At 41.9% G+C, this 13134-nt stretch overlaps 1 protein-coding gene across 4 annotated transcripts in view; it reads left to right on the top strand.

The window, feature by feature from the left end:
- TNRC6B (trinucleotide repeat containing adaptor 6B) overlaps positions 1–8813 on the top strand; it is a 218437-nt gene extending 209624 nt beyond the window's left edge. For all 4 annotated transcript variants that reach the window (XM_081058640.1, XM_081058642.1, XM_081058641.1 and 1 more), the window contains 6 exons: positions 631–777; positions 1063–1158; positions 3477–3701; positions 4125–4195; positions 6834–6973; positions 7901–8813. In XM_081058640.1, coding sequence (XP_080914766.1) covers positions 631–777; positions 1063–1158; positions 3477–3701; positions 4125–4195; positions 6834–6973; positions 7901–8288 — 1067 coding nt within the window. In that variant the 3' untranslated portion in view covers positions 8289–8813. The remainder of the gene's footprint in view (positions 1–630; positions 778–1062; positions 1159–3476; positions 3702–4124; positions 4196–6833; positions 6974–7900) is intronic.
- Positions 8814–13134: the final 4321 nt, after the last annotated feature.

The following is a 13134-nucleotide window of genomic DNA, read 5'->3' as shown; positions in this document are numbered from 1 at the left end:
GCTTTTCCTAGTCATGATTAGGAAAATAAGTTTATTAGTACTGTCACATAGCTTTAAATATGACTTAAATTAGCCAATAAAAAATTGGGAACACTTCCACGTATTCCAGGCTTCCTTATGATAAGCCCCATTATTCCCGCTGGTTGTCCCTAGATGTTCCATTTCGTAGGGGTCATTTGTACTGTGTTCGCTTTTGTGCTTCGAAGCCAATTTCTAGTGAGGTAAATGGGAGAAGTCACTGATCTCCAACCTAGGTTTTCTTCCAGTTCTTGTCCTAGGTGCCTGGACAGTTCTCATGAGCAGCAGAGTACTTTGCCCTCCTCCCTGCCCTCAGGCCTGAATTTCCCTGAGAGCAGGAAGGGCAAGTTCTGGGGCCAGGCACTGATGAGCTCTGGCATCAAGTTCATGACCACAGACAGACAGACAGAGAAGGCTGACATATTGTGATAACACAGAGGTGCTGCTGGCACAGTGTATGTCCAGGCAGACTTTTTTTTTTTTAATTTTATGATGAAAATCTGAGATAAAATAGATTTAGACTTTTTATAGATCTATTTCTTCTATTAAAAATAACTTTATTTTACCATTGGTTTGAACATCTCCTATGTCTAATATTTGTTCTTCTCTCAGAATTCCAACCAGGAGTGCCATGGAAAGGTATCCAAAACATTGACCCTGAATCCGATCCCTATGTCACCCCAGGAAGTGTGCTGGGGGGTACCGCCACATCTCCCATTGTAGATACTGACCACCAACTTCTGCGGGATAACACCACAGGTAAATAAACAAGTGAAATATCCTTTGTATGGATTCAATATCCAGCATTTTCAAATTTGTCAATCTGAGCCCTCATTTGTATTTGCTCGTGTATGATCATTTCATCAGAAAACATAAGATTGTATGTTTTATTTTTTGGATCTATTTTTTTGGACCACATTTATTTTTTGGACCTATTTTGTTCTGCCTTCTGTTGAAGGTTAAATAAAACATGTCAAGATTTCATTTGTTGTACTGATACTTATCTGCAGTATGTTCATCTTGTTTTTCATTTGTCGCCCGAAGGGTCTAATTCTTCCCTCAACACCTCGCTGCCTTCACCTGGTGCCTGGCCCTACAGTGCCTCTGACAACTCCTTTACCAACGTTCATAGCACTTCAGGTATGAGTGCAACTCGTTTGTTTCCCTGCACTTAGCACGTTTCTGTCAGGCTCCCTCTCACAGGGGAAACTGGCATTTATTGCTTGAGGAATACTTTTACAGAAGTGGGGTAGTATGTCAGCACAGATGCAGGCACATCTCCTGTATTGGCTGGGTCCTCGGGGAGCTTCCAGTCTCAGAGAGGCGGGATGAGGCAAATCCAGCTTTAGGACAAGGCCGATGGTGGCATAATTGCAGGGAGCTGGCAGTGTTGAGAGGGCAGAGGTTATATGCCTCTGATGACACAGTACTGTTCTCTTAACTAGTCTGCTCAGAGATTCAAGGGCCATTGGAAGAGCCAATTAAATCCAGGTTGTTATTCCTCAGGCAGCCGGTTATCGCTTGCTTTTCTTTCAAAATCCTTCCACTTACAGGCAGAGGTTAAGGGCAGAAGGCCAATCAACAACATTTGTTGAATTCTTATTGTTTTGTTTTGGTTTTTGCTTTGTTTTGTTTTGTTGGAAGACAATAGGGAATGGAAACATTAATGGATATAATAAAGCTTTTGAAGTCACTCATGAACACAATGTCTTACAGATCAGTAGACAAATCATTAGTAATTGGCACCTTGGTCTTGCAAAAGTTGGACCTTAATCCATTTAAAGTCATTTAGCCTTCTGTTCTTTGTCCAGGCAAAAGCAAATGAAACAAATCCTTAGCTACCTCCTGAGACACTACAAGTTAATGGCTTTACAAATTGTCTTCTTTTTCTTTCTACCTCTGTATCATGTCAACGGTGCCACAAGAATCTATCATTTCTTGAACGCTCCTGCAAACCAGGCAGCATGCTAAGCTTTCGGCATGAATTCTTATCTTACCTTCCTTCACCAGAGTCTACAGGGAGGTCATGATGTGATCCCTATTTTGTAGATAATAAAGAAACTGAGATGCTAAGAGCTGATATAATTTGCCTCAGGTCTGAGTGAATGTGTGAAGGAGCCAACCCAGTATTCCATGTTTCTAACCACCAGCCTACATTATACCTTTATAAAACTTCTTCCTTAACACTTAACTCAGTTTCACCTCACTCTTTTATTCCTATAACTGCCCATATCTCAGCTATACCATTTTATCTTTTATCTACAATTGGACATACACCTGAGAGGTGACCCAAGAGTTACCCCAGATATGTCTAAAACTGAACACACACTTTCTCACCCCCAAAATAATCTTCCCTTTTTAACTAAACTCTATTTTTCTTAGTGACGCTGCCATGCATCACATCGTCACAAAATCTCAGTATTTTCTCACTCTTTGATATCTCCGTTGCTCTCTGGATCTAGGCAGTGATGACGTCTCCAAGTGGTTTAGTCGCAGTCATATCTCTCATACTTCTGTCTTCTGTTCCAGTCGGTTTGCTGTCACCCAAGGTTTAGACTCTAGTTGAAACACTACACTGTGAATCTACTGCAAAAACTCCTGACAGTATCGTAATCAGTCCCTGGCCCTCCTTGATGGCCTCCTTTACTTCTCTACCCCTGTGAAATGTTGTTCAGCCAGAATTGGAGGAAAGCTATTTGCTACAAATAGAGTTCAGATTGACCATGGTTTATGTTTTCCGGTCCTTCTGAGCCCATCCATCCATTTATATAAATCCTCACGACCTGTCTCTTCTCACAGCCCAACATGGTCTTTCTCCTCTGTGTAATGAACATATATGATGTTGCCTGTGGTTACCAATTTTGTTCGTCTGTTCTGCCTTCCTATCTGAACTTGAAGTTCTTGAGAATAACTGTTTATATTACCCATAGTCCTGATTTAGCACCTTAGAGCATACTGAGTCCTTAGTGAATACTTACTGATCATGTTTTTAAAATCTGTTGGAATATTGGTACCTAATGTTTTGGATCAAAAAAAGTTTAATTTTCTCATGTACTTGCCATTAAGTCAGTAAGTATTTATAGGATACTTTAGTTCCACTAAGTTTCACATTCTGCTGTATCTGTAAGACTAACAGCTTCAGGAATACTTTCCTTGAATTTATCTTCCCTTTCAGGTTGTATTTAGCTAAGAATGCAGTAGAGAATTAATTATCTTATTAAATGTTTAGCCGTTGTGTTAATTTGTCAATTTAGAGTAATAGTCATTGAAAATTTTATATTTAATAAGCTCAAAGAACAATATTATTTCATATTGCTGCTCTTAAAATAGCACTTTCTATTTTTAGAAGGTGTGTTTGTGTGTGTGTGTGTGTGTGCGTGTGTATACATAAAATTTGCGTATTTGTTGATACTCCTGACCTATCTAACTATTCCTTCCTTAATTTTCTTTTCCTATAGCAAAGTTCCCTGATTACAAATCAACATGGTCCCCAGATCCCATAGGACACAACCCCACTCATCTCTCCAACAAGATGTGGAAAAACCATATTTCCTCAAGGAACACTACACCGCTGCCCCGCCCACCTCCTGGTCTGACCAACCCCAAACCATCATCTCCCTGGAGCAGCACAGCACCCCGATCAGTCAGGGGGTGGGGGACACAGGACTCACGGCTTGCCTCGGGTGAGAAGGATCTGCCTAAAGGAGCATCATTGTTCAAACACAAAGGTCTTATGTTAACACAAATGGTGAAGACATGATGAAGTCTTCACAAGAGAGGACATGGTTGGTTGGTAGAGGAAAACGTATCTCTTAAGTGGAAAATTGCAGTCAGTGTAAGGCAGAGAGACCCACCAACTCCCAAGGTACTGATGGAGTAAACATGACAAATTACAGAGTGAAACCACTAGCAGGAAAATGCTGCCTTGCAAATAAGGTGTAGGGATCCAGGTCTATTCGGTGACAAGGTAAAGGTCAGAGTGCAATAGAAAAGAGATGATTTATAAAAGGAGAGAAGCATCACCCTTATAAAAGGGTTATGTAGTGTTTCTCGCTCATGGCTTTCCTCAGTTTTTGATTGCTCTTCCTAATGTTTTGTGCTTATAGCCGCTACCTGGAGTGATGGCAGTTCGGTTCGTCCTAGTTACTGGCTGGTTCTTCACAATCTCACTCCACAGGTAATCACACTGTCTTGTGAGTTTGTAGATGGGACTTAATTGTGTTAAAAGAGAGAAACTCAGAGATGTGGGAGGTGGGCAAATAGGAAAGTTCATTTATTTCCTGGTCACTGCAGAGTGATCCAGCCTGCAGGGGTGGGTCTCCCCACCCAAGGCTCAAAGCCTACTGATGAATGGGGCATGTTGTCCACTGAACTTCATGAAGGTTGTCGTCATGGTGATGTTAAGATTTGTAGTTTATAAAATAGTGAGAGTGGGGCGGTACTATCTGGTGAATTCTGTTTAGCAGAGGTGACTTGCTGTATAGATCTATCAGAATCTAGAACCAAATGGGAAACGGATATTTAACTGTTTTAACCATGCACAAATAAAGGTACCTGTTTTCATGTTATCCAACAAGACTTGAGGCTCAATATTAACCGTTTTTCTACTTCGTAAATAATTAACCGTCCATCTCTGCAGAGGAAGAAATGTGTTGTTGATCTTGTAGCTTAAATGCCCCATGGGTACTTTTAATTTTCTGTCTGTTTGTTACTCTCATCTATGTAAATGGCATTACTAATTTGCCATCATCAGAGCATGCCCTCTGGGTTGTTTTTCCCCTTGGTGGGACGTCCTTTGCACCACACCATCCTGCCTTTCCCCTTGGTTGCTTGACAACTCACGTATTTATAGCAGCATTATGTTAAGCCTTCAAATGAGGTTAAATGAACCCATCGAAACTGAGCCCATGACCTTCATTTGGACTTGACAGCACAGCTTGTTAAAAGGGGTCAGTTATGCCTCCCTGCCTTTGACACACAGAATGAATTGTCTAGCATTTAATTCCATAAATGGATTCTTATACACATTACTAAGTTAGCACTTTCCTTTAGAGTGGTTCCCAAGGGATAGTAACAAGTCTCTGGCCTACTATGTTTGAAACATATTCTCAATTAAAGAAAATTAAGCAGGTTTCTTCACTGTGAGACTTTATAGATCCTGTAATATGCTAGCGTATATTTTGATCCTCCATGGGGAAATACAGCTTCTCCTAAGTTTGTTTGCCCAGTGAACCCATTTGTGGGGAATATATCCAGGGCTTGTATCTCCAGGTACATGTTGAGAAAGGCAGTTTCCTAAATACAGTTATCATGAGGAAGAGTCTGGATTAGCTCTTAATCCCTGTGTCTAATAACTCAGCAAAAAGTCCCAGGTTATTTATTTAACTAATAGTTGACTGAAGTATGAAGATTTTATATAACCCTCAAAACTAGATCTGCCTCATTATTTCTACGTAGTCACACAGTGTGGTGGATATAACATGGGTAGGATGAGAGAAGGGATACTCTGTTGAAAGGAGCCAGACGAGGTAGCCAGTTGTTCACTTCTGTTTTATAATTTGAAAAACAGTAAGTACATCTGTATGTATATGTGTATAGATTGAATATAGGGGTTGGCTATGTTTGTATTAGAAAGAATCGATTAATTTTTAAAAATCAAACTCCATAATAGCAGACGAATCTCAAGTGTAGCTTAAAAGAAGGTTATAAAGGCAAATCTTTGGTGACTGGATAAATTTAACTTTTTGTCACCTAAAATTTGTTTAGAGGTCATCTATCCTGAAAAGTCACTAGTTTCATACACGGACATACTTTTATATTCTATAGTTAGTTGTCACTTAAAAACCAATGCTAAGAGCTGTTTCTCCAATCATTTTCTGTGAAGAACTATGGTGAAACTGCCAGTTTTCATCCTGCAGGGTTTCCATGGTAAAGTCACAGAATGTTTCCACTGCTGCTGCCAACTTTTGAAGGCTATTCCAATAGTCATCTCTTTCTTTTCCAAAGAAATGAACGAAAATGTTGGCCTGGACAGCTTAAATAAACCTAGTAAAGATACAAATAAATGCATCAGAGAGAATACATAGATTTGTCCAAGTCAGAGGTGAGGGCAGTTATCCCTAATCACTGGACAGACAGCTTAGTGGTGAGGGTCTGACTAAGGTGAGCGACTGCCTTTGGTCACGTTGGCTGTGGACAGAAGAGGACAGAGAAATGAGAAGTAGGTAGAAACAGTCTCCCCTTGAGGTGGCCAAAGTAGGAGTAAGAGGACAGCGGACTAGTCTGGGAGCTGGGTCGGCCGTCAGCATTCTGAATCGTGGGGAGCATTGCTCTCTCTCTCTGCTTGGTGGCTTCCTTTTCAGCTCTCTGTGCAATTGTTAACTGGGGAGAATACCAAGGTAGTAATGATGCTGAGAACTTGGCATGTTTTCTTAAACTCTTATTTGGGTACCACCTTATTTCTACTTTTTAAGGCTCTACAAATCAGCACACGTTCCCTTGTTTACCTCTTAAGGAACACGGACCACAGCTTGAATCATATGCTTTTGTTTTGAGTTGTATTTATGCAGATGGTTTTATTTGCAAAATGGGCACATTAGATCTCAGCCCAGTGCTTTAAATATGTTAAAATTTCCCTTCAAGACCTCTGTGTTCAATGCACTCTTTCCCTGCTTTGAACTCTCCATCTTATTTCGTACTGGTCTTATTATTCACCAACGAGAAGCCCTTCTCTTTCTCATGTATAAGAAAGATCACTTGACTTCCTTTCACACCCCACCTCCAGTGTTTATCTCACGAATGTCATTACTCCTTAGATTGATGGGTCAACCTTGAGAACCATCTGCATGCAGCATGGCCCACTGCTGACATTCCATCTGAACCTAACCCAGGGCACCGCCCTGATCCGATACAGCACCAAACAGGAGGCGGCCAAGGCGCAGACTGCACTGCACATGTGAGTACCCATCCTGTGCTCGCCAAAGCCCGCGCGAAATGCACACGTGAGGGTTCTGGCACCTGCTTCGTTAAACAGGTACACGAGAACGTGCACAGAAAAGGCATCGTCATGTAAGCAGTTGTTTGGTCGTGAGGTGGCTGATCTTTCTAACCTACCTAAGCATGGATTGTCCTATGTCTATCCTGGGCCGATGATCAGAATTCCCCGAGTGAAGAATTTGTGAGAGTAAATTGTCAGTACTATAAAACAAAGCCAATATTTATGAAAACGTGAAACGGTCAGTGCTGTCACTTCTCATCACTGTAACTGGCTGCTTACGTTGGCTTCTTTCTGAGTGATGATGAAATAGTGTGGTCTTGGTGGGTCGCAGGGGTTTTTCCTGCAGTAGGTGGGACTGGACCAGGCGTTGACCCTCCCTGCCACTCTCAGACTGGTGGACAGGAAAGAGCTGACTTCCTGTGACTGCAGATGGCACGACAGAAAGCTACACACAGAACGAGCAAGTGACGGGGGGGCTCAGGCAGTGAGCCCGGCCCCGAGACAGAGCAGCACCTCCAGGTGTCTGACGCTGGGTTACCTTGATACTTGGTGTGTGATCTTTTACCTCCCATGAAGAGACACACAGGCGATATTTGCCTTGCCATACAAATTCCACATACCAAGGGATACCGATCTATAGCAGCTGCCAATAGTCTTTGGCTGTCTCGAGATTCAGTGGTACCTTAGGACTTTACATCAGTACCTCTCAGTCACCTGGCAGCCTGGGTAAAATGCAGGTTCTGATCCTGTGATCCTGCCTTCTAAGGGAGGAATCACGGGAGGTGGAAGCTGCTAGTCCAAGGAGCACACTTTGAAATACTCAGTCCCCATGTGTGTTTTAGGGTTTTCCTCAAATCCATAGCTGTTCCCTCCCCTTTTTTCCAGGTGTGTGTTGGGAAACACTACCATCCTGGCTGAGTTTGCCACCGATGATGAAGTTAGCCGCTTTCTGGCACAAGCTCAGCCCCCTACACCCGCAGCAACCCCGAGCGCACCCGCAGCAGGTTGGCAGTCGCTGGAGACCGGCCAGACCCAGTCAGATCCCGTCGGACCTGCTCTGAATCTTTTCGGTGGGTCCACAGGGCTCGGGCAATGGAGCAGCAGTGCTGGCGGCAGCAGTGGGGCCGATCTTGCTGGCGCTTCGTTGTGGGGGCCCCCAAACTATTCTTCTAGCTTGTGGGGAGTCCCAACCGTGGAAGATCCCCATAGGATGGGCAGTCCTGCTCCTTTACTACCTGGTGACCTTCTGGGAGGAGGGTCGGATTCAATCTGAACTTAGAACTTTCAACTCTGACCTCGTGACCTTTTTTGGAACAGCAGCAGCACTAACTTGACCTTTTCGTTTTTTTTTTCAACTTGCAATAAATACATTTTTAAAAGGAAAAAAGAAAACGGAGAGAGAAAAAAAGGTGGGTCATTGACAGACTGTCTGAGCACATAGTTGCCTCCCTTATAACTTCAGTTTTTTCGTTTGGAATATGAATCCAAAAAGAGAACATATCACTCTTGAAATACTTGAATCATGAACGCCAACCTAGAAAGACAATGTGAAGCAAGTACACATACCATTTAAATTTAAACACAAAAAAAAAATTAAAAAAATTAGTTTCTAGTTTTTCACTTTTTTCATGTTATATGGAAGTTGTTGCTAAGAAACATATATACTGAAAAAAATAGCTTTTTAACTTTGTTTGCACTGGGTGTGTTTCCGTCCTTAGGTCTACCATGTTTGGGAGGGAGGGGAATTCAAAAGAATTGTTGGGGTGGGGGGAGGGAAGACTTGACGGAGCCTCACTTTAAAAACAAAAACACAAAAAACCTAAAAAAAAAAAAAAAAAAAAAGGAAAAAATTTGTGATTGGCTGGTTGATAAATACCAGTGTGTTCTGGCACATGTAACTGCCCAGGCATGCTCGTTCTGGTATGTGTGTGCACGTGTGTTCATGTGCATTCGCGTGCATCCTTCTCTCTGTCTCTGTGTGTGTATGCCTGTGTCCTCCTCCCTGACCCCGATTTCTCAGAAAGCTGCATTGCTGACAGTCCACAGGCTGGCTGGCCGGCCATCTGCTTCTTATTTTTATTATTGTTTTTTAACTAAGAACACGCAAGCACGGGGAGCCACTGCTGCTAGAGCAGCTCCGTTGGGCTGCACGAAGATGAACAGAGTGCTTTTTAATGATGAGAGCAGGGAGTTCCTTTACATCTGCAAATTAGCCTGAGTGCAAGTTTTTTCTAGCTTTTCTTTTGACCTAGCAGTAGAGTGGAGCACTGCCAAGTCCAAAAAATTAGGAGAGCAGGAGGTACCTCTTGGAGCAATTGTGTTTATTTATTTGTTTTTTAGTTTTTAAATAAGTGGCCACTAGGCACATCTGAATATCTGTTAAGTTTTAGGCAGACCTTTGAACGGGAACAGATGAGATAGTTGTTAATTAATGTGACGTTTCAAAAGCAGAAAAACTGTTCCCTCCTTTCATGTGTAATCAGGAATGAGAAATTCATCAGAAAGTCAGGTAATGCTGAATGCAATATTTCTATCGGTTCTCCTTTTCATTTGATGAAAACAGAAGAAAATAGGTTGTGAGCAGCCTCCTAAAGCATCGCAGCTCCTCCCCCTCTGCTCCCTCCTTGCTGAGCGTTACCTGTGCCAGGCCTCGGCGTGTTACTGCCAGGCCATCACATCACTGACAGAAACGTTTACTTAACGAATGTTCTTAAACCAGTGTGTACTTCAGGCGTTTCCTTTTGTTCCTCTGTGTCGTGCATTTCCTGTGTATGTGGTTTTGCTTAGGCAGGTATAACTTAGCAAAGACTTTTAATTTTTAAGTATTGCACCTTTTTTTTTTTTTTTTTTTTTTTTTGGGTTTTGACCTCTTTTTTGTTTTTTTTCCTTGTAATGTTGCTTTTTTTTTTGGTATTTAAAGACTTTTTTTTAAGCATCAGTGTAGTAGTACTCTGGGCCGAATAGGGGGCAACTTTTAATCCAGTTATTACCAATATGTATGTACTTATGTTGGAATCAAAATGTATCAAACTGCTTTTTGTGAAGAGAGTTATAGCAGCCCTGAAGGGGTACCCCTTTATACAGAGCAGATGGCTGGTGGGGTGGGGGGAGGGGGACGTATGCCGGTAACATGCTAGCACTTGTGTGGACATCCCAATCTGCATTATACTGTTTAACATAAAGTGCCGACATTCTGTACCAGCAAATACCTGCCCATTCCAACCCTTGGTGGGAGCAGACCTCTACTGTCCTCCGTAACTTGCTGCTAGTGAGGACAAAGGAGTTTTTCTTTCTTTAGCATCTTCAGTGAAGGATACAACAATGCCTAATGTATTTGACTTTGAGCTTGTGTCTGTGTGTAGGTGGGTGGGTGGGTGTGTATAGGAAAAGGCAAAAACGAATTATTTGCATTTAAGTGGTTTTGTGAGACAAAGAATGGGGAATTCTGTAGTCCTCTCGGCTTACCCTATTGATTATAAACCTAGCCTCAAAAGAGATTGACATGCATAATTCAAGTGAGCATTCGCTCATACAAGTCTTTATGAACCCTTTGTGGGTAGGTGGTCAAACTTGAGTTTCCACCATTGGTGTGGTCCCATTGGATGCCTTGTAGAAAACTGTGCCCTCCTCCTGCTCTCCGATTTTCATCACCACCATGCCCCTACCACCTTTGCCCGTGTACACAGTATCTCCTCCCAGCCCCCACTGACTGCTCTCTGTGTGGAGCAAAACCCTGTCAATGGGGTGACCTCTAGGTGAAGAGCAGCTGTGTTCAGACATCTACGGAAGGCTAGATTTTAGTGTCCCTGGGCCAGGAGCATGTTCCAAGGCTCCCACGAGCCAGTGGTAACCCTGTCCACTGCCGCACTTGGTTTCCTGCCATGCCCTGCACCACCTTCCACTCCCCCTGCCTATTGGCTCCTTGACCTGCACTATGGGTTAGTTGAGATCCTTACGATACTACGGTGAAAGCCGGGTGCTAGAGCCCCTCTTGTTTACAAGACATAATGAGGGATTTGAAATATGTAAAAATAAACATGAGAAGCTAAAATGTTCTTCCATCATAAGCTTAAAGGGAAAAAAACTTTAAAAAAAAGACCAAAAAGTGCGCATATATATGTATATATATGCACATATAAATGTATATTTTAGATGAAGACTAACTCTGGGAGCATTTAACAGTGTTTTTGTTTTTGTTTTTAACATTTGTTTTCCTGCTTTAAAATTTGCAAGCATTCTCAGGAATTCTAGGGTAGGAAGCCAGTTTTCTGAAGATGGTTTATTTAACCGTGTCTTATCCTAGATAGATGGCTGTTTCTTTCCTGTTAATAAACTTTTACAAGTTCCTGAAACTTCAAAAAGTTTAAACAATTTTTACTTAAAAACATGTTAAAAGAAAAGTCTCCAAACGTTATTGTCAACGGGGGATCACACATATTAAAACATGTAGAAATATTTTTTAAAAATTACCAATTTAGCAGCAACAGGTAAATTCATTATCTTAAAAAATAAGGGAGAAGGATTAAGCTTTATAAGCGCTCTAACATGGATTCATTTGAAATTGTGTGTAACGGGGGAGTGTTTGGTGTATATAAATGGGAATGCCATCACTTTGTTCCTTTCCATTTAAGACTGAACTGAAATCTCCCCTAATAATTTTAATTTTTTTTTAAAGGAACCCTTCTCCCTGTCCCTTAGCCCTAGCAACAAAAGAAAGGAAGAAAGAAACAACAGCTTAAGGAAAAAAAAGTAACTCTAATCTGTAAAATAGTACGGTTGGATTGCTGAGAATCTATGTAAAGAGGAGTTAGGAAATATAGGTTAATAATTTTTGGAACAAATTTTAAATATAGACATTACTAGAGGAAAACTATGGACTGTTCTATTAATAAAGAATGTCTGTCTTACCTCCATTTGTTATGGGAGAAGGACAAAATAATAGAAAAACTTAATAAGGAACAAGTGATTTTACTTTTTTCGCTCCCAGCTACTGTTGTGCTCATTTTAATTGCTATTTTGAAGATCTGCTGCTTAATTATCCCCATCCCTCAGCCGGAGATGTAAAGTGTTTCCTTTCAGTTTTTGGTGATGTCGAAATCTCCTTTTGTATTCCCTCCTGGGGCCGGGGATCAGAATTCCCAAGCATGACCACAGCTTCTTCTAAACATCTAAGCTTCCCAATGGGAAAGAAACTCCCACTCGACAAGTAAAGAGAGTGGGTGGGGTTGCTGCCTGCAATTTCTCTAAAACCGCTTTAGTGCCTTCGTACATACACCCAGACATCCTAAGCAGGGGGAGCATGTGTGCACGTGCCTATAGGCCAGTCACTCTACAGACATTAAGACACTTGCCCGTTAGGAAATTGGAGTGGTTCTGGACAGGCCCCAAAGGCAGTGGATTCAATTTAAAACAAAGAAATAGAAATTAAAGAAGTTAAGTATGCTTTCATGTCTCGATATTGTGGAATGCCAAGATCCTTCCTTGTGTGGTTCCCTCCATTACTGTGCATTGACTTCTCCAGGTGTGTCGTTGTAACAGCTACAGTGATTTGGAAGGTCTCTGTGTTGGGCCAGTAGAAAGGGGTTCACATTTTTCTGTTCTTGTCCTTTGTCTCTTTCCTTTCCCCCCAACGGCACACCCCCCCTCCTTATTTTTGTTAACTTGCTGGAAGCTTTGCTTTATTGGTTGGCAGTGACCTAAGAACAGAATATAGTGAGATGTAATGAAGAGAAAAGCTCTTTTCTTTCCATAGTATTCTTTGGCAAGAGCCACGTCTGCTGAGAGGTTAGGTAGCTTCAATACACTCAAAAAACTCAGTGGGAGCATCTTCCCTTCCACCCGCTTCTGACACGTGCAGAGGCTTGCTGGTCACCTCTCACTACACAGGCTTATTTTATAAACATTTTGATCATGTAAATTTGAGCCTTCCAGTTTTTACTAGTTTCCCTTTATTTCTTTAAACACTTGATTACTAGCCACTCTCGCTCTCTCAAACATCACAAATTTTGCTTTTGTCTACCACGTGAGTAGCCACATCATAGAGGAAGGGATGTCTTCCATCAGACTGGGGACCTCTACTGGCAATTGAGATCCAGTGCCATGACCTAATTTTCGGTGTT

The sequence above is a fragment of the Rhinolophus hipposideros genome (assembly GCF_964194185.1).
Source record: "Rhinolophus hipposideros genome assembly, chromosome: 9".
Lineage (NCBI taxonomy): Eukaryota > Metazoa > Chordata > Mammalia > Chiroptera > Rhinolophidae > Rhinolophus > Rhinolophus hipposideros.
This window is presented reverse-complemented; position numbering and strand designations above follow the sequence as displayed.